At 43.9% G+C, this 27,401-nt stretch overlaps 1 protein-coding gene across 1 annotated transcript in view; it reads right to left on the bottom strand.

Annotated features, from left to right (window-relative positions):
* CSMD2 (CUB and Sushi multiple domains 2) overlaps window positions 1-27,401 on the bottom strand; it is a 531,569-nt gene that overhangs the window by 148,286 nt on the left and 355,882 nt on the right. The window contains 5 exon segments of the mRNA XM_030539111.1: window positions 11,468-11,594; window positions 14,486-14,677; window positions 15,767-15,923; window positions 20,140-20,309; window positions 26,034-26,222. Coding sequence (XP_030394971.1) covers window positions 11,468-11,594; window positions 14,486-14,677; window positions 15,767-15,923; window positions 20,140-20,309; window positions 26,034-26,222 — 835 coding nt within the window.

Here is a 27,401-nt window from a genome sequence, read left to right as displayed (position 1 = left end):
AACTTTAGTTATTACAAAGCTAAATGCAATCAGCTGATAGAATAAGTCCCAAGAGAATATCTGTATAGTCAGAAATTATGATCAGCTCTCCAAAATATAGCTAAAAGGGAATAGAGAGTAAAGAGGAGAAGCAACAGCCGGTGAAATTACACAATGTTCTCAGTTTTGTATTTATTGTAATACTCTGAATGCAGATCACATTTCTCTGCTCCATATATTTTATTGCTTCACCTGCCTTGGATCAAAGGTTTCTCAGCACACTACTGCCGGCACCACTACCACTGTGGGCTATTATCTTGCCTGTCCTTGTAAGGTAAGCAGGGTCATGCTTGGCCAGCCCTTGGACCAGAAATCCTGGGAAGAAGTGGGGTCGGTGAGTCAGTAGATGGCTCTCCAATTCAGAGTCAGGACTGATCTAACAGCCCAGTGTGGTGGCAGAGGTGCTGCTGTTTTCCATGAGAGCCAGCGGTTCTGTCCACTTGTGCTCATTAAAGTTCCTCTGGACTTTGAAGAAGGATAACTCGTGATCTTGATTCCCTAATCAAATTCCATTCTACTTTTCCAATGCTTTCCCTTGTTGCTACAGTTAGATATGGGATCCCTTTTCATTTCCTGTCCCAAACACTTGTGTCAGATAGCAGCTTTTCAATGGCCGTCTGCCCTCTGCTTCAAAGAGATGTGAAATGATGCTGTACACACATAGTTTGCAAAGAACTTTGCACCTTCCAGGATAAGAAGGGTTATCTAAGTGTAAGATATTGTCATTATTACTGTTAACCAGGGGACCTGTCAGCACAAAGTGACAACACACCAGGGTTCAACCCCTTCATTCCTTCTTTTAAAATGAAAAGCTGACAGGTGAAGAAGCGTATGTGGTCCAGACATCCCTTAGGGGAGGATCTATAAGTGGAGATGCCCTATGTCCTAATAAGGAGGAGAGGATGGAAAATGATAAAATATGGGTAGGATCTGATGAGAAACTGTCAAATGAAAAAAGGTCCCATTCAATTACATCATGTAATGGCAGGCAGCTAAGTGACAAGTTTTAAAGTGCTTATATACCAATGCTCTAAGTCTCAATAATAAGATGGGTGAACCAGGGTGCCTCATATGGAATGAGGGTATTAATATAATAGGCATCACAGAAACTTGGTGGAATGGGGATAATCAATGGGACACAGTAATACCAGGGGACAAAAATATATCAGAAGGACAGAACAGATGAACAGGTCGTGCTGGTGGGGGAGTGGAACTAGATGTGAAAGAAAGCACAGAATCAAATGAAGTAAAAATCTTAAATGAAACAAACGGTATCATAGGATATGGATAGTAATTCCATGCTTGAATAATAAGAATATAGCAGATAGTTAGGTCCAAAGCAGACCTACAAAAGGATCTCTCAAAACTGGGTGACTGAGCAACAAAATGGCAGATGAAATCCAACGCTGATAAATGCAAAGTAATTCACATTTTACAGATCACCTGAGCAGGATGGTTACAGTGGCTGTGAAAGGCTCCAGGAGATTAGAGAGACTATTAAAATACAATTAAAAAAAACACCTCAATAATAATGGGGGATTTCAACTATCCTCATATTGACTGGGTATATATCACCTCAGGAAGGGATGCAGAGATAAAGTTTCTTGACACCTTAAATGACTGCTTCTTGGAGCAGCTAGTCCTGGAACCCACAAGAGGAGAGGCAATTCTTGAGTTAGTCCTAAGTGGAGCACAGGATCAGGTCCAAGAGGTGAATATATCTGGACCGCTTGGTAATAGTGACCATAATATAATTAAATTTATCATCCCTGTGGTGGGGAAAACACCACAGTGGCCCAACACTGTAGCATTTAATTTCAGAAAGGGGAACTACACAAAAATGAGGAAGTTAGTTAAACAGAAATTAAAAGGTACAGCACCAAAAGTAAAATCCCTGTAAGTCGCATAGAAACTTTTTAAAGACACCATAATAGAGGTTCAACTTAAATGTATACCCCAAATTAAAAAAAAAAACATAGGAAGAGAACCCAAAAAGAGCCACCCTGGCTAAACAACAAAATAAAAGAAGCAGTGAGAGGCAAAAAAGCATCCTTTAAAAAGTGGAAGTTAAATCCTAGTAAGAAAAATTGAAAGGAGCATAAAGTCTGGGAAATGAAGTATAAAACTATAATTAGGAAGACCAAAAGAGAATTTGAAGAATAGCTAGGCAAAGACTCGAAAAATAATAGCAAATTTTTTTAAGTACATCAGAAGCAAGAAGGCTGCTAAACAACCAGATGAACATGATGCTAAAGGAACACTCAAGGACGATAAAGCCATTGAGGAGAAACTAAATGATTTTTTTGCATCAGTCTTCACAGTTGAGGATGTGAGGAAGATTCCCAAACCTGAGCCATTCTTTTCAGAGGACAAATCTGAGGAACTATCCCAGATTGAGGTGTCATTAGAGGAGGTTTTGGAACAAATTGATAAACTAAACAGTAATAAGTCACCAGGACCAGATGGTATTCACCCAAGAGTTCTGAAGGAACTCAAATGTGAAATTGCAGTACTACTGTCATCTGTAGCCTACCATTTAAATCAGCTTCTGTACCAAATGACTGGAGGATAGCTAATGTGATGCAAATTTTTAAAAAGAGCTCCAGAGGTGATCCCGGCAATTACCGGATGGTAAGCCTAACTTCAGTTCTGGGCAACTTGGTTGAAACTATACTAACAAACAAAATTGTCAGACACATAGATCAACATAATTTGTTGGGGAATAGTCAACATGGTTTTTGTAAAGGGAAATTATGCCTCACCAATTGAGCAGAATCCTTTGAGGGAGTCAACAAGCATGTGGACAAGGGGGATGCAGTGGATATAGTGTATTTAGATTTTCAGAAAGCCTTTAACAAGGTCCCTCACCAAAGGCTCTTAAGCAAAGTAAGTAGTCATGGGATAAGAGGGAAGATTCTCTCATGGATTGGTCAAAGGGTAGGAAACAAAGGTAGGAATAAATGATCAGTTTGCAGAATGGAGAGAGGTAAATAGTGGTGTCTCCCAGGGGTCTGTACTGGGCCCAGTCCTATTCAACATATTCATAAATGATCTGGAAAAAGGGGTAAACAGCGAAGTGACAAAATTTTGCAGATGATACAAAATTACTCAAGATAGCTGGGTCCAAAGCAGACCTACAAACGGATCTCTCAAAACTGGGTGACTGGGCAACAAAATGGCAGATGAAATCCAATGTTGATAAATGCAATGTAATTCACATTGGAAAATATAATCTCAACGATACATGTAAACTGATGGGGTCTAAATTAACTGTTACCACTCAGGAAGGAGATCTTGGAGTCATTGCTCTCTGTAAACATCCACTCAATGTGCAGCCGCAGTCAAAAAAGTGAACAGATTGTTTGGGCATCGTTAAGAGAGGGATAGATAAGAAGACAGAAAATATCATATTGCCTCTATATAAATCCATGGTATGCTCACATTTTGAATACTGTGTGCAGATGTAGTCACACCATCTCAAAAAAGATATATCGGACTTGGAAAAGTTTCAGAAAAAGGGCAACAAAAATGATTAGGGGTATGGAACAGCTGCCATATGAGGAGAAATTAACAAGACTGGGACTTTGCAGCTTTGGAAAAGAGACGACTAAGGGGGGATATGAGAGAGGTCTATAAAATCATGACTGGTGTGGAGATAGTAAATAAAAAAGTGTTGTTTACTCCTTCTCAAAACACAAGAACTAGGGATCTCCAAATGAAATTAATAGGCAGCAGGTTTAAAACAAATAAAAGGAAGTATTTTTTTCACACAATGCACAGTCAACCTGTGGAACACCTTGCTAGAGGATGTTGTGAAGGCCAAGACTATAATAGGGTTCAAGAATGAACTAGATACATTTATGGAGGACAGGTCCATCAATGGCAATTAGCCAGGATGGGTAGGAATGGTGTCCTTAGTCTCTGTTTGCCAAAAGCTGGCAATAGGCGACAAGGGATTGATCACTTGATGATTCCCTGTTCTGTTCATTCCCTCTGGGGCACCTGGCATTGGCCACTGTCAGAAGACAGGACACTGGGCTAGATGGACCTTTAGTCTGACCCAGTATGGTCATTTAATTGCCTGTTTCTCATTGCCACATTATCACCGGGGAAAACACTGCATGACACAATGAAATCAGGCTAAAACTGGACTAACTCTCTAGACATACCATTCTATCTGCTTTGCTGAGGAAACCCCTAAAAATAAAACAATCAGATAGTGGGCTTAAAACCTTGGTGAAGAGTCTACTGAAGAAAACACAGAAACATTAACTGTTTTCCCATTTATCCAGAGCAATAACAAACAAATAAGGTGGAACAGAACCCCCTCCAAAAAACAGTTCAAAAAACAACATCAAAACCTGCAATGTACTCAGGAAGGAAATGAAGCCCACAGAATCAGACAGCAGCCAAAAGAGCTGAATCATAAATCTATCTAAGCAGGGACCTTGAGCAAAGTGAAAAAAAAAAAAAAAAGATAGACTCAGGCAAAATAAGAATGGATCACACTGGACTCACTCTCAGATATCTCAGTGCAATAGCATTTGCTTCAGGGCTAACTCATCAGTGAATTCACAGAAGCAATTGGAACACAGAGCGGATGGAAAGACGTGTAAGGAAGTGGCGGAGGGGAGGAGGAGGGAGAGTATAGCAAGGGAAGGCTTGGGAATTCCTATAAACATCTTGCCCTACGAGCTGTTAAAGGAAAACCCCAACAAGCTCTCAAATTACTGGGATCGGTGCCTTACTTCCTAATGGAGCTTTAAGAAGCGACTTACAAACGATCAACCATTAAGCAGGGAGCCACCAACATGACAACCTGATGATGTAATGACAAGGGACAGGCTGACCAATGATTGCAGCATCTAGGACCCCTAGTCATGGACTCCTTTGCACGAGGCATAGCACAAACTCAGAACAAAGAGGCAGTCCCTGCCGTTAAGAGCTTCCGATCTAAGGATAAGACAAGAGACAACTGATGGGGGGGGGGGGTTTGGTTTGTGCATCTGTCAGGAATAGCTGAAGTTATGTATTAATTTAAAAGATTAGGTACCTTCGGGAACAATAGATTTACTCAACAGGGGCTCATGTAACTTCATGACCTTACTTTCCTTACAATCACCCTCCCTTCCCTGTGCCCCAAAGAGCTGGCAGTGTCATTTACGCAGGACACAACAAATATGTGTAGCAAGCGATACAGAGGAGGACAATTATCTTTGCATTCTGACAATCACTAATAGATATATTCAAATGCAGCTAAAAGCAAGTGAGGCAGTGGTTCTATGTATAAACCACAGTACAGTTGTCTCCTGCTTAGGGGAAGGAGGTTGAAGGTAAGACTTCTGGATCCTATTCCTAGCGCTGCCACTGACTTGCTGTGCAAACTTGGAGGAGTCACGTAGACCCAGGTTTTCAAAAAGTTCCCAATTAGCTTAGCAAGCCCAATTTGAGGCACCCAGAGCCTGACTTCCAAAGGGTGCTCAGCAACCACAGCTCGCACTACCTTCCTGGGGTGAGGCGGGTGCTCAGCGGCACTGAAAGTCAGGCTGTAAACACCTCCGGTTGGACACCCCAGAACTGAAGCACCTCAAAGGATGGGCTGCTATTGCAAACTTGGGCCTTATCCTCTAGGTACATGAATATCCTCAGCTGGAGAATGGCATTCATAATGAACTAGCCCCCAGTCAGGTAGATAAATCCCACTGATAAGGGGCCTTGAGATCTTCAGATGAACACCACCAAAGAGCACAGAATTATTACACCAGCTACCTCCTTCTTTCTCTTAGCCACTGTTGTTAATGAATACAAGCCAGTGAAAACTATGGAGGTGTTTGCCTCCTTGAGCAACAACTCCAGGAGCCACCCTTTCTGCTCCAAGCCTCTCCCAATGCTCTCTGAACCCTGGATAAAAAGGGCAGAAGAATATGCCATACACAGAGAAGAAGTGGCTTTTGCTGCTAGGTATATAAGGCAGACAGGATTAGAAATGAGGTCAAAGAGGCTTTCTACACTAGAGTGACATAACTCCTCTAAAGAACAAGTGAAACATGCTGTACTCTATTACCCAAACGCCTGAAAGCATTAAGGGATTCTTAAGAGGGTGCAGAATGGCAGAAAATTGCCCTGAGTGCTCACTCAACGAGAAGGAGAGAAAAACCTCATCTCTAGCTGCTGCAATGGGGATGCACTTTTAAATGGAAAAGGCAGAACTCAAGCAAACACGATGGGAAGAAGTAATGATGTGACAAGGTGGGTCTAACATTAAAACTAATCCCTTCCCCTAACCACAGGGGAAGTCCCAGAGGGAAATCCAGCCCTGCTCAGGGGTGAGACCTGCCTGAAATGGAAGAGGGGCACTCCTGCAGGACATGGACAGATGGGGTTCAACTCCTGGCTCTGCCATGGGCTCCTTAGATGACCTTTGGCATGTCCCCAATCTCCCTGTGCCTCTGACTCCCACTATAAAAAGGGGACAGTGATACAGCCTGTTTCCCTACTTCTGTCTATTTAGACAGTAAGGTCTTTGAAGCAGACACTTCCCCTTAGTAGGTGTATGTGCAGCACCTAGCGCAGTGATATCCCTGATCTGGCTTTCAGCCTTTATGCATTACTAGAATACCAATAATGATACTGAGCCAACACCTACACGGACTGCAGCCATCAGGGTTTTCCATTTATGTCGCCCATTCAAGCATCGGCCCTGCCCAATTCTGCTCAGTTTACACAACACAAAATCAGGTCCTGAACTGGCTAAGAAGAAGAATGATTGTACTGCTAATGATTTATAGCCCATCAGCCAAAGATTCAGGGCTCTGTTTAAGACTAGGACCTTCAGACTCAGTAATCTGGGGCTCCTCTTAACCCCCTGGAAGTGCCATACCAACAAAATAAGAACTGCTCAAATTCTGTGCCCCCAGAAGTCTCCAGTGATGCCGATCCAAGCATCCAAATATTTCTACTCATATTTTTAGATGAGATTTTGAAAAATGGACCTGTCAGTACGGTGCCATTCCTTAGGCCAGGGTTAGCAATAACAATAAACTCTCTTACAACCCCGAGATGGCTGCTGAACAATAAAACACCACTGAATCAGCATATTCCCAGACTGTTCTTGGGCATACAAACAGATGTTGGAGGCAAGTTTCATTTGTCTTACAATGTACCTCCCCCTGCCCCTCCACACGTCTTTACTGGAGCTAAAGATATTTTAGCTGCAATTTTATGGTGGGGTAGATGGTTAATCCCCTTTTGAAGTGTACCCCTTTTAACATTTGTAGCAATAATGGACATTTCATTTTCGATCTGCCTCCTTTTCTTCTTTTCCTCCCCACCACCCCGCCGAGAGACACAGCTTTATTAAAAAAGCTTTGGTGATTAATTTTAATGGAAGTTATAAATGAGAGCTTTATACAATTGTATCATGCATGAAGAGGATTATTATTCTGACGGATTACCATAAAAATGAAGTTGATGGAAATTTGCTCTCCCAACAAACCAAAATTCATCTGCTCTATTTCAGCTGCACAAAAACCAGATGTTCAGAGGAACAGAACAGGGGGCTTAATCTCTGGTGAAAGGAAGGGTCTCAATTTGTATTGTCACCTGGCATAATTTCATTCCATTCTTGAGCCCTTCCAGACCATTGGTCTGATCCCACAAATATTAGCATATAGCATGACTCATTCACGTATTGCCATTGAAGTGGATAGGGATAGGTGTGGGAGTAAATTTACTCGCAAGCTTTAGTGGCGGCAGGATCAGCCACCATTGCTACGCTCTTTTGGGCTCTGTGCCGGCGAATTATATTCACATCCACTCTATGGTCCCTTTGCACTGTTACAATGGTGTAAAGAGGCCTTGGGATAAATGAGAATCAGATCTCTGGGCTTCCAGGAGATGTCATGTGGGTGTACAGATCTGGCAGAGTGAATCCCATTGAAGATAATGGGGCTCTGCGTAGGGTCAGGAATCTGTCTGCATGGATCAGGCCGCAAGACTGGGACCTTATATTTTAACTGTGCATGTTACATGCAGAGCCATAGTCATCTAGGGAACGGTATTTGTCAGTTTATGCTAGCAATACATGCAGTCTTTATTCCATGAATAAACATAGAACTCTGATCTTTTTGATTGTCAAGCCAGTGCCTTCCACAAGTACTAAATTCATATTTATTTTATTTTTCCCTAGACTGATTACCTAATTGGTACTCAGCAATCCAGCAAGAACCACTGTTCCTACTGCTGCAATTTAATGCCTGCTTCCAGCACTGCCAATTTAGAACAAGGACCACAGGTCAGATCATCATTTAAATCAGCAAGAGGTGATGCAAACTAGTGCTATTAATAGTGACAGAGTGTGTACATGTTAATTGGAATATATCTGTTGCAACAAGAATGTGAGTAAGACATCAGTGGAGATAAGCTCAATCAAAAGACATCATTGCCTGATGGAAGCCAAGGAGTGTTAAATATTTGCATGGGATATTACAAAGTCCTTTGCAGGGGGATGAAAAAGAAGAGATTTTTGAGAAATGTTCCTTTGAAAGTCCCCCCTCCTTGCATCCATTAAGAGTTCTCATGCTGATTTCCCCAGACCATCCATCACAGAAACAATTTGAGAAGACTGAAGTAATGCAGGAATTTCTGCATTTAAAAGTACTGGACCAAATTCACCCCTAGCACAAAGCCATTGAATAAAAGCACCACACAGTTCAATGTGATTAAATGACTGGTAAAGATCAGAGCAGTGCTGCTGTAGCAGGTAGGTTGTGGGTCAGGATAGAGGTGCCGAGACAGAGCAATCTGAGAACACAGGATTGGAACAGTAAGGGATTCTGCAGATCAGTACAGATGTGTTACTGCAGAGCTTTTTATAGTGAGCAACAGCAGTAGGGTGAATAGATGGGCAACGGAAGATCTGGTCTAAATAACAATTTGTTGAATAAATTCTGCATGCACATTTCTCCATTTACTAGCAAAAAATGGATTTGCAAATAGTAGTTGGTTTTGTATTAAAAGTAGCTGTAGCTGGACTGGAATATCCAGTTAAGTACAGGGCTGTATTGATGTGGTGTGGCAGGGCTGTGGGGGAATTCAGTGCTGGTTTAGGGAAGCAGAAGTTTCCAAAAAGCATGCTGGTAGCTGCATTAAGTGTATGAGCTAGTTCCCCACCTACCTCAGAGCCAAATTCACATACCTTAAAAACTAGAATACATTACATTTTAAACTGCACTGAAGCAAAGGCAAAGGGGTGGGGGCAAAGCGGGAGGAGGAAACGGTTTCTGGTCTCCATACTCGCCAGATGTTTGCGAACTATTTTGATGCTTCTTTTAGGGAGAATAATTCCCTTTTGTATGTTGCTTTTTAATATTAAAACTAGAAAACAGTGAAGTTATAATAAAAAGATGCCATGTGTTGCGATCTTACCCTTCCAGCTCCTCCACTCACTGCTCATATCTGGGGACTCAACTCCCTGATTCTTTCTTCATCTAGAGCCATGTAATTCCACCGACTTCGGATGAGCTATTCTTAATTTATACTGGTGGTGTGAGCGGGAGATAGCTCAAGCCCCTAACTGCCTAGGATATAATCTTGCAGGTGCTTGGATGTCAAATACAAGCCCATTTGGTAGGATAAACCAACTGGAAGCGTGTTGGACCGAACCGGGGAATCTCAGTGCAATACTCTGGTGGTGAGCCTGTTTTCAACTCTAAAATACATCCCAAGAGGAAACAAAATCAAAGTCCCTTGCACGGCACAAAGACACAGGATTGAAGGCTAACAGATGAAAGTTTAATAAAGCAATAGTATCAGACAACAGCGGCAGCAGCAAATTACCTGACCTTCTCCACAGTGTGGCGTGACAGATGTTTCTGACAATAATGTGTGTTTCAGAGACAGGCCATATAGCAGATATAAATTAACCAAAGCCAGAGTGCGGGGTAAATGGTGCCTCTTTTAACCATCCCAGCAGGAGAGGAGCAAGCGTTGGCAGCTCACTTGTGATCCGCAAAGCAGGGCTGCCCAGAGGATTCAGGGGGCCTGGGGCAAAGCAATTTCAGGGGCCCCTTCCATAAAAAAAAGGTTTCAATATTATAGAATACTATATTCTCATGGGAGCCCCTGCAGGGCCCGGGGCCTGCGGCAAATTGCCCCACTTGCCCCCCTACCCCCTGGGCGGCCCTGCCGCAAAGTGAAATAACATTCTGTCTAACCTCTTTAAGTAATTGCTGGCTGGTTTCCAGCATCACAGAAGCAGCAAATGGGAAATAAACAAGCCTATAGTAACCACCATGTAATCCCAGCATAACAAACAAGACTGCAGAAGAGCGCATGGTAACCCAGCATCCCTACAGCCGAACTACCGGTCACATTTTCAATGCTATCTTGGGGACTTGGATGTCTAATGGGAACAGGACATTCAAATCCATCGACCAGTTTTGACTTCAGCCTATTTGTAAAAAGAGTTGATAACAGAGAAAATAGATAATAGAATAAAGAAGAGAGCAAACAGGGCTGATAACAGAGCAAACAACTGATTTTCCAGCAAAGAGGCCGAACCCTCCTCCCCACCCTCATTTTGTCCAGGTTAAGCCAAAGAAATTTTATTTTCATTTTTTCTTGCTGAAACAAAAGACTGAAGGGATTTAGTTTGGGGTTGAATGAAACATTTATTTCAGCTTTTTTGTTTCATTTCTGGGTGTCTTCCCCCCACTTTCTTCCTGTTATTTTTTTCAAAGAAATCCAGCTAAATTTCAAACCAAAATCTTGTTCTGGAAGGAAACGTTTTGATTTTTTTTTCTTCATAGTTTCATAGATTCATGGCCAGAAAGGACCATTACGATCATCTAGTCTGATTTTCTGTATAACACGGGCCAAAGAACTTACCCAAAATAATTCTTAGAGCAGATCTTTAAAAAAAAAAAACACCTTTAAAATTGTCAGTGATGGAGAAATCACCATGACCATTGGTAAATTGTTCCAGTGGTTAATAATTCTCCACATTAACAATGTGTGGCTTATTTCCAGTCTGAACTTGTCTAGCTTCAGCTTCCAGCCATTGGATCATGTTAGACATTTCTCTGCTAGATTGAAGAGCCCATTATTAAATATTTGTTCCCCATGTAGATACTTACAGACTGTCATCAAGTCACCCTTTAGTTTTCTCTTTGTTAAGGTAAATAGATCGAGCTTTTTGAGTCATCACTACTACTACTACTACTTTTTTTGGCCAAAACTATATACCAGATTTGACCCACATATAATTTCTGTCAACCCAAAACTGCATTTTTAGCAAATAAATGATTCATCCAAAAAGTTTCACTCAGCTCTGCCGGCAAAAGAATGCAGTAAACCAAAGCCTCACCACAGAAGAGCTATGAGTAAAAACAAGCAGCAAAACAGCCCCTACATTTGGCCCCCAACTCACCCTATTGTGCAACCAGCTTCTGCCTCGATTGTCCAAATGCAATTGAGGTTGTGATCATAGGGTGTTGGGTACGCTGGAGACAATATCCGTCCTGATGACTCTCCTCTGATAGTGCCTCCACACTCCGCTGAAAAAAACATATGCAGTGGTTAGGAAAAGATTCTTGATGTTTTGTGGTTATATACATCCAACAACCCCTAACACACCAAGGATGGTGTACAGATCATAGAATTGGAAGGGACCTCATCTAGTCCAACCCCCTGCTCAAAGCAGGACCAATCCCCAGACAGATTTTTACCCCAGTTCCCTAAATGACCCCCTCAAGGATTGAACTCACAGTTCTGGGTTTTAGCAGCCAATGCTCAAACCACTGACCTATCCCTCCCCTATGAGGTGACCTTTTATCACTAATGTAACTATCAGTGCAAATCTCAGTCTATACTACAGAGCTTGGCAGCTCCTAGGCAGGAATATCTCTTTTCTCTTAGAGAGATTCTCAACCATGTTATACTAAAGCTAATGAGACTCACCCCATCTGGCTTGCAGGATGAGTCAGCAGAATAGCTCTGCACCTCTCTGCAGGACAGGTTCCTACAACCTGATGTGACCTCACAGCAGACCAAAGATTCTTTCATCCCCCTTTGGCTTCACAGTGCACAAGTTTAGAGCTCATTAGTATTCAGCTTTCTTTAATTCACACTTTGTGGGGTGATTTGAGAGAGCATAATATCTTTGCCATGCATATGCAAAAATCTTTAATAATGATTCACAAGCATAATAAAGCCTACATACCTGCTTAATTGGCTTACAAAGAACATAGTGCCCCCCCAACGTGTTTTGTTAAAAATTTGTTAAAATTCTATGAATTTACACACACACACACACACACAGAGCAGACAACGAAAAGTTCAGCTGATTATAAAAATGTGGCCATCTAATTTTAGCAGCCAGAGCTAAAGTTCAGTATAAGGTCATTGCATCAGTTGAAGCCAGTTTGCTTTTGACTCAACTCCTAGTGTGCCATTTCTGAGCTTGAAAATAACCCACCAGTTGTTGAGACCTTCCTATGGAAAGGTGCTCCAAGAGATTTCATCACACACTGGAAATACAGGTTAATTGTGCAGTTATCAGTTAACAGGATATTAGGGCTGAGCTGATCATCATTGCATCCTAATAATTAGAGGTGGAAAAAAAATCTATTGGATATTCTAGTCAATACTACATGCTTCTTACCGTATATTTCCTAATGCTTTGTCCAGCCTAGTTTTAAATGTCCACAACAGTTTTAACTGCTATAATTTCCAGCTGAGTTATCTTGCAGTTACTGTGTAATAACTTTCAGAGTAACTATGCAGTTAATTGTGACTCTACTGTATATCTTCTTTATTGGCAGATGGGGATATAAATCTTTCCATTAAAAAGGGGTCTCCTATTTTATCATGTTTCTTGTTTCACTAGTTTGCCATGATTGTTCTCACACACACACACACACACACACACCCCTACACCTGTTTGTGGGCCTTAAATAGTTTTTTTTATTGTTTCCAAGGTCGGGGGAAGAAAGAGAGAGAGAACGCATGTGTGCACACAGAAAATTTTGTTGCACACAGTTTGGTCTAAACTCCATGTGGATGTTAAAGACCAAAACACCTGGTTCACGAAGATGATGCTGATGACGACAAGCAACCAACTTTCTTTTCTTGGAGTCAAAATGACACCTTGTATTTGACAGATTGCAGTTTTCTTCCCACAATGGACTTTCTGGGCTTAACTTTCAATTTCATCTAGTGTGGATTCTCTCAGCTTTGGCCTAACCTTCTGCTTACTGAAGCCAAATGGGAGTTTTACCAGCAATGAGAATTTAGCATGAATCAAAGAAGAGTTAAGCCAATGCTGAAGGGTTCTGAGGGTCAACATTTTGATGGTTCTCCTTAATTGCATGCACTGTATTTGCAAGCACAAAGACCATGACTTGTCCATGTACATGGACATTGCCTACAGCAAATAAGTGACTGGCTGCCTATCTAAACTAAAGAACTAACAATGGTTATGTAAAAGGGCTGCTGAGGTTAGTGTACACACGCATGGAATTAATCTGACACATGCTAACTGTCCACTGCCCACTACTTGTATATTGTATCTCTTTCCAACATCGTCCTCCTCCATCTATATACATAATAGGCTCTTCAGCATAGGGGCATTGTCTTCCTATGTGGTCTGTACAGCATGTAATATAGTTTGAGCACTTCAATCTAAACAACAATGATCTGTTTGTGCACACAGCTCTCCATGTTTCATGAGCAAATAGATGCAACTGAAAATATCACAAGAAGCAATAAAGTCAATATTGCAAGTGAATTTTAAGAATTCTCCTTGAAAATTTAGCCCACGAGGGTCATTTTCTCATTTTGGATACTAAGGTTTTAATTTTAGACTCGTCTAGGCAAGAGTGTACTGCTCTTGTGGGGTAAGAAGGAGAATGGACCACTTGGGAGTTGTGGAGAGGAGGCAAATTAGGAGAGTTAAAGCAACAGAGTTAAAACCGCTGAGAATCTGGGATTAAATCGTGTGTAGCTCTCAAATTAAAGATATTTTGGACTTTGTAATTTAGATCTCTACTGATGTCTGCCATCATCGGAAATCACCCCTCAGCTTAGCACGTTTAAGAGAGGACAAAGGTCGGAACAACAGGAGAGGTGCAGATGAGGAATGAAGGACATTAGCAGAGCTGTGCTGAAGGGACCAGAGCTTGAAGATGACAGCAAGGGGTGTCAGGACTGGGACACATTTAATAGGGGGCTGTTTGTGGAACACATGCACAGCCCAGTCCTCTCAATCTATAGTCACAACACGAACAAAGAGATATCTGATAAAAGGACGTGTGGACAGGGCTCTACAGTGTGGGTGTGGTCAGCATGACTTCATCCCAGGCTAGTGGACTGGTTATGCAGGTCAAAGGGGCATTTGGGACGGGAGATACAAACAGAGCACTTAGCTGAGAAATGACAGCAGTCGTACCTACGCACACCGGCAGCGGTTGGTCCCAAGCTCTGCGTTCTCCTGTCAAACAGACCAGCGCCCTGCTGCCTCGTAACGTATAGCCAGGGTCACAGTTAAAGGACACAGAGCTGCCCGCAAAGTGCCCTTCGTCACGGACCTTGTAGCCAAACTGTGGGATGCCGGGGTCCTCGCACTTAATGAGCTCAAAACCTGGAACCAGAGACGAGGAAGCTGTTTTCATCAGATATTTAACCGTCAAGTACGCGAATAAGTGGGAAGACAATAAAACAGTTACTGCTTTTCCCAGGTCACCAGGTGTGAGAATTTTCTTCTCCTAATGTGGATCTTAAGGCTAGGGAGAGAGAAGGAATGTTCAATGAACCACGGTCTTGTGATTAAGAGACTGGGCTGGGAATCTAGAGATTTCAGTGCCCAACTTTGTCAGACTTCCTGTGTGATCGCTGGCAGGGCCGGCACTTCCATTAGGCAACCCTAGGCGGTCGCCTCAGATGCCAGGATTCGGGGGGTGGCATTTTGTGTGCTCCCCACGGGGAGCACGGAAGCTTCTGGTTCCGCTCCAGTTGTGCGGCCGAAGAAGGACCTTCTGCCGACGTGCTCCGGAAAACAGTGGCAGGCAATTGAGCAGCTCAATGACTGCCACTGTAGCCTGCGGCATTTCGGCAGAGGGTCCTTCTTCGGCGGTGCGATGGGAGTGGAACCGGAAGCTCCCATGTGCCCTGTAGGAAGCGCATAAAATGCTATCCCCTGAATTCTGTCTAGGGCATCAGAAACCCTGGCGCCGCTCCTGACCACTGGCAAGTTCCCCAGGCCTTGTCTCCACTAGAAAGGGTTTGCTGGTATAACCATCCCCATACAGCTATACTGGTACATCTTCCTCGTGCAGATGCAGCTTATACCAGTTCCATGAATGAAATAAGTTATACTGGCCAAAGGAATTGTTACTAGTATAATTCCATCTGCGCTAGGGATGACTGTCACACTTCTAACTGACATGGCTATGCCAGTAAAACGTTGAAGCATAAACCAGGGATTAATCTCTTTGTCTCTCAACTCTCCATCTGCAACATGAAGATAAGAATGCTTCTTCTCTGCCACATGTTCTCTGTGACGTCTATTTAGGCTACTGGCTCTTTAGGGCAAGGATTGTCTCTCAGTATGCGTTTGTACAGCACCTAGTGCAATGGGACTTTGGTCTCAGTTGGAGCCTCTCAGCGCAATAAGAAATAACAATGACAGTTCGGGTTTGTCGTCTCATGAGCAAGCAGGCCTGTGACTTACTAGAAAACTGTAGCTCAAAGCCTTTACTTGTGTTCTCGCTGTTGGAGATAAATTCAAGCCACATGCTGCTGGAGGTGCTGTTGATACTGGTGCCCAGCATCTCAGTGTGGCTGAAGGAGCCAAGCAGGCGAGCAGAGTTGTTGTTACCGTCATAGACCTGGAAGATTTAAAAAAAAAAAGAAAGAAAACATTGTATATTTGGTTCTTCAGGGGGCTAGCCATTAGAGGGGGACAGAGAGTCACCTGGTGTGATCACGGTGGCACCCGTTTAATCATTGATCACGCTAATGAGAACATCCACAAGGATGCCCGTCACTGGGCTACTGACTGATGGGCCAGAATGACTGGATCACTCTGGAAATGGGAAGGAATGGAGTCAGGGGAGGAAGCTGGGGAATGCAGCACTTCTTAAAAAGGGATGTATCAGTATGTATTTTATCACCGTCTACACACCCATTTGCTTTTAGGTCCATTTCCCCACAAGTTCTCCCTGCAGACTCTGTGAGCCCGAAGTGTGTTCAAAATCTCTCTTTCCTCCCTGGTTAGTCCAATGTCTATATAAGAAGCAGGCCTAAGCCTGTGCTCAAAACTCTCCCAAATTCAGTGTCTTCTTTCCAAGGTGTTGATTCTCCCCATTCACTGATCTGCTGCTGTCTTTAGAGATCCCCTCAGAGACACTCAGCCCTCTGATGTTCCTACAGCAGCATACCCTTGAGCACTAGTCTACTAAACCCAGGGTTGTGAGTTCAATCCTTGAGAGGGCCATTTAGGGACCTGGGGTAAAAAAAAATCTGTCTGGGGATTGGTCCTGCTTTGAGCAGGGGGTTAGACTAGATACTTCCTGAGGTCCCTTCCAACCCTAATATTCTATGATCCTGTGTGTCATTTTCAGGAATAGATCACCAGCTCCAGCTGCTTCCTCATCCCCCAATCATGTAAGAGTTCTTTGTCACAGTGACATATCAGTGGTCAATTCTGAGTCTAGTTTTTGTGATTGGGGTCACGCGTGTAGTAGGAAGTGGGCTGAAAAACCAAATACTTTCACTTAGGCCATTAAATGGCCACGTTAATTAACGACCCAGAGGGGAAAGTCTCCTTATCATATTTGCCAATGACCGGAACCATCCATTTCACCCTGGTAGTACTTTGGAAGTACAAACACACACAATCCAGCCTTGTGGCTAACCTTATGCACCTCCTTTTGTTGGGCAAAAACATACACACACGTCTGCTGCAAGTTGTCATTTGCCATGATACAGACAATCTGGGATGAAACAATGGATCACGTTGCTGATGTCTGTCACTAACACCTGTCCCTGGGTCAGCAGTGAGGAAGGATGGCTTGGGAGTAGGGCACTAACCTGGGCCTTGAGAGACCTGGGTTTAATTCCATGTCCTGACACAGGCTTCCTGTGTGACTGTGCACATGTCACTTAGGGCTTGTCTACACTTCAAATGCTACAGCATGGGTAGAGCTTCAGTGTAGACACACCCTATGTAGATGAGAGTGATTCTCCCATCAGTATAGGTGATCCACCTCCTCAAGAGGTGGTAGCTAAGCTGATGGAAGAATTCTTCTGTCAACCTAGCTCTGTCTGCTTAGAGACTTAGCTACACCACTCACGGGTGTGGATTTTTCACAACTCTGATCAACGTAGTTAAACCGACCTAGTTTTCTAGGGCAGACTAGGCCTTAGTCTCACTGTGCCTCATTTTCAGACCTGTAAATGAGGAGAGAAATACTTCCCTACTCAGAAGGTGTTGTGAGGATAAATACATTCAAGGTTCTGAGGAGCTCAGATCCCACGGTAATGGGGGCCATATAAGTACGACAGAGAGATTAATGAAACATTTACATTTCCTGCTCTGACTGGAACATTCCTCCCAGTCCAGGGTATTTCAGTGGAGTTTAACATTGCCCAAATCTTTCTCTTTCCAGCATATGAGCGCTAGTCGGTATGGAGCTGATGTCAGTCCACCTTAGGTTAGGCTAACATTCCAACAACCTAATCCTGCTTTGCACTAGGAGGAAATCTCTCTCTTCCAGTGAATCTGTGGATAGCGTGTCAGGGGATTCAGCCCACCTCGCACCGAATAAATACAACACTCAAATAAGGACAGATGTTTTCCTGGGAGATGGCTTAGCCCAGTAGCATGGAGCTTGTAATAATGCTCCCTACAAAAGGCAATTCTTTGTGGTTAATATCACACAGCCTAGATTTGTCTCCCTCTATACGAGTGCGGAAACTTGTAAATGCAGATGAATAAAATACTGGGCCCTGCACTGCTGAAAAGCACGGCTTTGGCGTTTTGCGTTTAAATAATCTTTTTTTTTCCCCTTTGGCAAGTCAGCCTTGACACTTAGACACACAAAAATAATGCGAAGACCCTCGTGCATCCTCCAGGTTCGTACTTGCTGCTTTACAATGATGGGGATAAGAATGGAAGTTTGGCTTCAGGGAGTCACCCCTTGGCGTTCCAGCAAATCTCTGAAACGTAGTAATATTTTCCCTCTGTTAATGGATGTTTCTAAACATTTATGCATATTGTGCAGTGTCTGATGCTCTGTGGGGTGTCTGAAGCTGCCAGATTAGAGCCCCATCTCCATCTATCTACCATAAGACAAAATATTTTCCTTTTTTTTTGGGGGGGGGGGGGAAACAGCCTCTTAGATGGTCTGTGCAGGATATTTCCATGACCTTTTATCAGTCTAAACAGCACACTGCATCATTTACATAAAAGACTGAGACCTTTCCCCACCTCTCAGCAAGGACTTGCTAGCAGAAGTTGCAATGATATTACTATTTTTACAGACTATATACTTTACTTATATGTTTATTAGCAGACTGTGAAGCATCATGAAACAGTGAATACTAAGCTAAAGCATGCAAGGGGCAGAGAATATGTTGTGGTGCATTAATGTTGCTTTTATTTATTCTGTGTGCAAAAGGCAGCCATGAGCAATGTGTCTCCCAGATAATAGTGAGAATTGGGGAGGTTTGGCTCTACAGAGGCATGTGATACCAGAGCACTGAAAACTAATGCATAGTAGCAACACTGCACAGTGCCCATGGACAGTCAGATGTTGTTTCACGGACATCACACAAATACAGTAATTTGCAGCTCTTTCTCTAACCTCAGTGAGGTACCCCAACCACAGATATTGCTGAGGCTCAGCTGCATTTCTTGATCTAGAGTTAAAGGGAGTCTTTCCACTGATTTCAATGGGCTTTGGATCAGGCCCGAAATGATAAGTGATAACTACTGGTTGGCTGGCTGTATAGTGACCCATTTGGAGAGTTGAGTCCAGTTTCCAAGCGGGATCAGGGGGACAACATATGTATCTATATTATTACAAACACCACTACAATTGGCAATCTCGGGCGAATGGTCGAGGACTGAAAGAATGAAGGCCAAGCTTCTTCTCCCACCCTCCTGGGGATGGCAGAGGACAGGGCAGAGAGTATCCTGGTGCAAATCCATATGGCTGATGCCCGTGCCGCACAGTTCAGCTTCCAGTTCCAGCAGCTTTCACCAGCAATGGATGCCCATGAAGACATACAGCAAAGGAGAGTTGGACAGACAGACAATGAAGGGGCTAATCAGACTCAAGAAGCTTGGAGGGGTTGGTAAAGCATCCAAAAATGTCCGGATACCCAAGCTGCATGTCTGAACACCAGACTGGGAGAAAAAAAATTCCTTTAAGTTTTCCCAGTATTAACCAGCCATTAACTTGTTTAATCCACACTGCAAATACCACTTGGTTAATCTCTTAGCACTACTTTGGAATGTCCATATTTAGCCAAAAATTACAGGTAGGTTCCTTGTTTTATCCAAATGACTTTACCCATCGCTGACGCTGATCCAAACTCAGTAATGCTCTGTTGGGTCTTGAGGTGGGTAGAGGTTGCTAAATCTGCACTACAAGCTTTATGGACACAAATAATGCAAAACTTTTTCTATGCCCAGATGTGCACCACTCTAAATATCTGCCTCATCTCTATAGATCTCGCATTTTATCCCAAAGACTCAAGGCTGTACCACTTCCCAGAGATGCTGCTGACACAACTTAGACTGTGGGCAGGGACTGTCCCTTTGTTCTGTGTCTGTACAGCCCCGTTAGCACAATAGGCTCTGGCTGATGAGCAGGGTTTCTGGGTGCTGCCATGACACAAATGATAGCAATCATTAATACACTTCAAGATAACTGTGGATTTTGCTTGATGAAGCTGCACATTTGCCTTTCGAAGGGATGTGTTTCAGGGTAGTCGGCTAACCCAGAAGGAAACGTTCAGAATGATATTTGTCTTTTACAAGTGTCTCCTTAAATTCTCCAAAGGGTTACTTTCCAACAGAGGAGAGAGAGGCATTACCTTGAGAACATCCCCGGAATCCAGTTCAAAAGTCCTGGCTTTCAGCTGGATTCCCTTCCCTGGCTGGCTCTGGATGGAGTAGATGCATTCATGGTTGTTATTGTAGTTTATTGGATAGTTGGGGGACAACAGAACCCCTTGAGTTCCGGTTACAGATGAGCCACATTCAGCTGTGGGAAGACACAAAGGAACATTTTAATAACCATATGGAAATACTCATAATATGGTACACGCATACAATGATATCTGAATCCCTGCATGTTTGCATAGTCCCTTACACACACCCCAAATCCACACTGCCTTCAAGTGCAGCTGGCACTTCAGCAGTGAGCAGGGTTGAGCGAATAGTGTTTAGAAAATTCGGCAAATGTTCAGATTAAAAAATTAATCCTAATATGACTGTGTATGGTCTATGAACATTCAAAGTGCTGAGTTTACTAGCACAGCCATTTGCAAAAAGAAAAAATATAACAGTTTAAGTGTGGATGTACCATTACCCACTGAGGCCCCGATTCAGGAAAGCACCTATGCACTAGCCTAACTCTGAAATCAACAGGACTTAAGCACATGCTTAAATGCTTTCCTGAATCAGGCCTTGAAAGAACATTTTGAAGTGCATATTGCATTGTGCTATTCAACCATTTGCCTGTGTGCTTATACAAGTCACCTAACACAAAAAAAATCAGACCCTTTCTATTTAACTAACCCACACAGAGAATATCTCTTAGCTCAGCCGTTGAATATCGGTAAGAAACTCTTATAATAGTAAAGGCTAGTTGTGCAGGTAAATATGCGGAGGTGAAATTCACGAATAATTTTAAATAATAACTGTGAATTTCACAATCTTCCTGAGAATAAAGTTGAAGACAGAAGAACAGGCAAAATTCGAGACACTGTTCATTGTTAATCATGCCCTTAGCTCTAGTGAAACAATAGCAGATTGGGGATTCACTGTTTGACATTATTTCAAAGCCTCCTATTCTCTTACTGACCCAGCACTTCTCTCCCCCACCTTGCAGCTGCCAGCTCTAGTAATTTCAACAAGGAATGGGAGAAGCTTGTGGAGATCGGAAGGTTTTCCTACTCCCTCATATTCATTTTTTGTTTCCCAAACTAGCCCAAATTCACTCACTCTTTTTTTCTCCCAAAATTTAAGCCCAGAGATTTTTCAAAGGCGAGTCACTTGAACCCCCATCCCTTTTTCTGTAGCTGAACAAAAACCAGCACTTTATTAGGGAGAGAATTGCAGAAATGCTCAGCTGACCCAGACAGGCAGACCAATAGACAGGATATAGACCATATTTATTTTGTCATTAGAATTTCTCTTTGCTCCTTTTGTCACAGCCCATGTTTCCACTGGGTTTTCTCCCTGACCCCACCTACTTGGGTCCTTTGTCTACACTGTCTCCTAAGACAAACGTGAACCCTGTAGTGTTTGAGTTCAAGCCAAAGTTTGGATTCCACAGTGTCTGAATGGCTCAAATTTTTCAAAGCAAGCTACTTTCCAGAGGAAGGCAGGCCTTGGGGTTAAGGCATTGATTGGGACTCAGAACAAGTGGTTTTAACTCCCAGTGAGAACCTGGATAAATCTCTTAATTTCCCTGGGTCTCAGCTCCCTATCTATAAAGTGGGGATAAAAATACTTCTTTTGTCTGCCTTGTCTATTTAGATTGTAAGCCTTTCTAGGCAAGGTTTGTCTTGTATTATGTGTCTATACAGCACATGACACAACAAGGCCTTGATCTTGGTTGGGGGTCCTGAGTGTTACCGGAAAATAACACAACAGCAGCAGCACTTGAGGAAACGAGGCACAGAGGAATTCATAAGCCTGATTTTCTGGGTTCCTGAGCAATCACAGCTTCTACGGACTCCCAAAGGAAGCCGTGAGCATTCAGCGCCTCTGAAAATCAAGCTGTAAGTGGCTTGTCTAATAGTGAGCCTGTGGAGGAGGTATCTATAGAACCCAGGAGTCCTACTTTCTAGTCCTGTGCAGAGCAAGTCTGGAATTTTCCTTGCAAAATGCTGATTTATGAAAACTGAATCGGTTTACGGGGAAAGGGTCAGTTCTGATAAGCCTCACAATTCGAAAATTTGAACAAAGTTTTCAAATTGTCAAAATATCCCTATTGACTTTTTCTAAACAAAAAAAACATTTTGGGGCTTGAAACGACTTTTTGTTTCATTTTTTTGTTAATTTATACTAAGAGAAAAGTAAAAAAATAATTTTTAAAAGGTGAAAGGCAAAAGCAAACATTTTGAAACTGCTGAAATGACACATTTTGACTGACCCAATTTTTTTTTAAAAAAGGAATATCAGTCTGTCAGTTGGTGAAAATCTTTGAAATTTTGACTTTTCAATCCAATTCAGAACAGGAAAAAAATGTTAAATCTCAAACCTTCTCATAATCAGAGAAAACCATTTCCTACCCAGATCTAGTCCTGCCCTCTCACCATAAACCACCGCCCTTTTCTTAGAGACCTATCACTACACAATACCCAGAACATTATCATTAGTTCCTTGATCCCATCTACTCTTTGCCACATCAGCAGCTATTTCAGCATTGCATCAAGTAGGCTGCTGTGAAGACTCACCAGGGCAAAGAATTGGCCTTAGCAGGCTGCAGTGAAATCACATTGGCTTTTGTTATAATCTAATGCACGTGGCTTTCAAAGTGACTTTTCTGCGACCAGAATTAAAAAGAACCTTTCATTTACACATGCAGTCTATTGTACAAAGTAATTTAAGAGCCTGAAGATGTGATGGTTTCAAGATTCTGTACATCAGATACCATTAAGCAGCTATGTTCCCTCCCTGCTTGCACCTTTGAATACATTTCAAAGCATTAACAATCATCCTGGCTGGCGTTCACCCTAGAACAAAACACCTCCTCAGCCACCGTATCTTGAGGTATGTCAAAAGGAATTCACCCGAGACTCTCCGACGGAATTGATCAGGCAAATATTGATTCAGACGCCTGCACACCTGTAAGGTAGTTTACCCTGCATGTTAAGTCTGTACCTTCGCAAGGACACCAGCTTCTATGCTCCCCACCTCTTCTGACCACTGAAGCGACTCTGTGACTTGGCCAGCCTTATGGTTAGTGAGGTCCCAAGATCCCAGCGAGGGTGGTAAGTCAAGCAAGGCACTGCCTTCCCTCTTTGACCCTGCTACTGGGGATGGGGGGATGAAGTTCTGGCAGAGGCTTGATTTTTCCTCCTCTCCAAACCTACTACAGGAGAGCGAGATAGGGCAGAGCCTCCAAGGGAAATGGGGCCTACAAAAGAGTGTTGCTCTAAGTAGCCACTCGCTTTGCTTTACTTGTATCTAAGAACCGCCAGGCCTCTTTTGCATCAGTCATGGTGATCCATTTGCAGCATCTCTCTCTAAAGCTAGTAAGGCACAGGCAGGCTCCTGAGGGAGCCAGCAGTGTAAGAGCAGGTGGATAACACTGAGAACAGACTGACGTAAAGCTGGTGTCCGTGCAGAAGAGAGGACCAAATACAGGCTGAATAAGGAAGCATTTGCTCAAGGCAATGTGTGAAAGCTGATACCAAACCCTTCCCCTGTAAAGGAAAAAGCTGGGCAAGGCTATCATGATCTTCCCTGAGCAGTGAAGGCCCCAAGGGCATCCTGAGAGATTTACAGAAACCACAGAGCCCCTTGAGCAACTCAGGATGAAGTCTACATGGACATGTGACTAGAGCAGTGTCCTGTTATTTCCCTCACCTCCTATTAGAGGGTGCTATTAACACTAACTAGGGATAAGACTGAGAGGGGACATGATAACAATTTTCAAGTATATACAAGGTTGTTACAAGGGGGAGGGAGAAATTCTTCTTCTTAACCTTTGGGACAGGACAAGAAGCAATGGGCTTAAATTGCAGCCAGGGCAGTTTAGGTTGGACATTAGGGAAAACTTCCTAACTGACAGGGTGGTTAAACGCTGGAATAAATTGCCCAGGGAGGTGGTGGAATCTCCATCACTGGAGATTTTCAAGAATAGGTTAGACAGACACCTGTCAGGGATGGTCTAGATAATACTTAGTCCTGCCATGAGTGCAGAGGACTGGACTAGATGACCTCTTGAGATCCCTTCCGGTCCCATGATTCTATAAAAGCTCAGAGGGTCAAAGAGCTACTTACGCATTTGCCATAGGACAGTGACGCCTCTTGGGCAGCCCCAGTTGTCAGCGAGAGGGTTGGCCAGTTCCACTGGGATCCTATTTGTCCGTTCTATTTCCCTTAACCATAGCCTGGGGAGCATTTGATCACAGTGCAGTGGGCTGGTTCTCACTCCTCTTTCAAAGAGGTTGTGCTAACATAGCCAAAAGAACCGTGTTATGTCATTCAAGCAAATATCCATGGGGAATGTCTGGAGCTATTTGCTCAGTTGTAACTGCTGACCCTAGTCTCCTCCACAAAAAGTATTTCAGTGCTTATTTCTTCACAGGAAAAGGCTGTTGGATGCACTCTGCAAACACGTAAAGTAGTAGCAGGTGATGGAAGATCAGGCATAAAATTCCTGACTGTATTCTTTTACACAAGGCTAACACACAGACTTGAGAATCTGATCACCAGCATCCTGGACCTAGTCACCCAAACACCAGAGTTCCCTGCAAACCATCAGACAGTAAATTTGATCCATTATTATAAAACCAACATGTTAATTTAAAACCAGGAGTAAACTGGATAAGTGGAAGCCATTATGTTTGCTTAGTGCTGAAGTCTGTGGATCAAATTTAAAGCGGTGTTATGACTCCTTTTGATTTCTATTTCCCTGATTAGCTTTCCCTGCAACCTGATTGCTATGTGTGCCCCGGAATGGGTACTTGTCATGGCAGGATGATGTGACCTTGTGATTGGGACATTAAGCACTGCTAGGAAATGGATTCAGCATGACAGGTCTCACAGGCAATGCGCTGCAGACTGCAAAGACAGCCTTGCTCTCAGTGGGATGCCCTCTCTGTGTCAACCACAACAGTTTACTCACATTTATAGACAGACTCGAAATGGCAGGATTTGCCGGACTGGAAGTGGTGGGATAAATGGATCAGGGATTATCTCTAAAGCAGAGGGCTCTCAAACTACATGATCTAGCCAACTGGTGGTCGGCAAAGGACTTGCTCATGGTCTGCAGGGAGCTGGCTGATAACCCAGTGCGGGCTGTTTATTTCTAACTGTCAGATTGCATTACATGTAAAAAAATGTACATGAAATACTGCCCTAGGATCACTCCGCTATGTAGATAATCGCTGTTGGTGCCCCAGAGATGATATGCAATGGCCAATGGGAGGAGGAGGAGGTGGCGGTGGAGGCTGGTCACTGGGTGGTGGAGGAGCCAATGGACAGAAGAGATGGGTGGGGGCAGGGCAAAGGGAAGGGAGGGCAGGGGCCAATGGGAGGATGAGGTGGGGAGTGGGCCATGGGAGGAGGTTGGGGGTGGGGCAATGGGGGCGGGGCAATGGGAGGAGGTGGGGGCGGGGCATAGGAAGGGCAGGGCGGGGCATAGGAAGGGCAGTGTTTTCCAGGGGACAATCTTTGTATGAACTCTTGGACGGCTCGCTTGTGGACATCTCCTCTGAAGTCCCCCATGCCCCACGTTTCCATGTGCTCTGGGACTCGGTGGAAAGGGTATCATTTTCTAGCCATCTTCACAAGACTTTTCATCAGGGATGCAGCCCCCCCACCATACCCTATGATTTACCTGCTGCTCCATGGACCATCTCCAGAGCTGCCACTTGTTCCCTCTCCCCCCTCCCCACCCACACGACGAGCACAAAGACATGGTCCCAGGAGGGGGGGAGCGCCGCACGCCGCCGGCACACACCCCTGCCCGTTTCACATTACGATAGAATACAATGACCAAGCAAAATGAAAGCACATGACCACCTACCAACACACCTTGGCAGAGGCGAACTCCACACACGCCGTCTACCCCCCAGGCAGGTGATGCGCGACACGCCTTCCAGCCGGTACCCAGGGAAGCAGGAGAAGGTCAGCACGTCCCCCACACCGAACTGCAGGCCCTTCCGGATGCTGTAGGCCGGGACCTCGGGCTCGTCGCAGGGCTCCAGGTCGTACTCTAAGAAGGAGCACGAGGACGTTGCATTAGGGGGAGGACTCATCAGGCTTCCCTCCCCCACCCACAAGGAGCTACAGAAACGATGCACTGATGACAGAAGTGTTCAGTGTTTTGATTGCAGCCTGGGTGTAATTCATGCCGAGGCAAAGGGGCTGGCACCAGGCCAGCCGAAGACGCAAGTTCCACCTAAACCTTCAAAACGGGTGAGTTTCATCCTAGGGGAGCAGTCAATGGCGCTCTAGAGTTAACCCGACACTGGCCCTCATTCTCCATCACTGACACCAGATTAATGGGAGGGCACAGCCACACCAATGGTACCAAATCAGAATGGAGACATTTTCTTCTCCGCATGCTCCTCTGAGATGAATAGAAGTTGAGGTGCTCAGCATCAGGCCCAAGCAGTTTCAGAGTTCAACATCCCTTGATGCCCTCCTAGGCTCCAGGGTGCCTGCTTCTATCAGCAACTCTTTTATTACAGCATCTTGAGCAAAGAAATGTTCTGTTCCAGCTTCCCAGCAATGCTGTCAGGCTAATCTAAAGGCTGAAGCTTTGCAAGACACGTATTCTCTCTAAGATCAACCAGAGCCAGCTGCAGAGGCTGGGTCACTGGATGAGCTGCTTGATGAAGTGCCCTGGGCATATGAGCAGGGCACAGGACCAATGTACAAGGAGACTAGCCAGGCGACAGGAGTGACCAGCTTTCTCCAAAGAGTCCAGATTGCTCAGAGTCTCTTTCTAAGGCATCCCATCTGCCACAGCTTCCTGGGCTGAGATTGGAACTGCTGTGCCCTAGCAGTGATTCTGATTTAGTATGCCGGGAATGGGGGTATTTGGAGCAAGGAGGGCTGGCAAACCCACAGGAAACGAGAGAGGAAACTGGATTCCCAGGAACAGAGGAGAAAACAAAAAGCCAGTTGGGAGGGGATGATAAATACCTGTGCAGAGGGATTTAATTTCAGCAGATTTAGTCCACTGGCTGATGCCTTGCAAGAATGAAGAAATATAATTACACAGGTACATTTTTCTTAATGTTGTACTTGCATGGATCAGAAGACACAGAATAAAATAAAAGAAGTGAAATATCCCTTAAAATTCCTGATTTAAAATGAAGAATGGCTGGATGGATACTGGTCCCTGTCTAGGGATCTTAGGAGCTATGGTAATACAAATAAAATTAAT

This window comes from Gopherus evgoodei, chromosome 20, assembly GCF_007399415.2.
Source record: "Gopherus evgoodei ecotype Sinaloan lineage chromosome 20, rGopEvg1_v1.p, whole genome shotgun sequence".
In the NCBI taxonomy this organism is placed as follows: Eukaryota; Metazoa; Chordata; order Testudines; family Testudinidae; genus Gopherus; species Gopherus evgoodei.
Note: the sequence above shows the minus strand (reverse complement) of the source record. Positions and strands in the feature narration are given on the sequence as shown.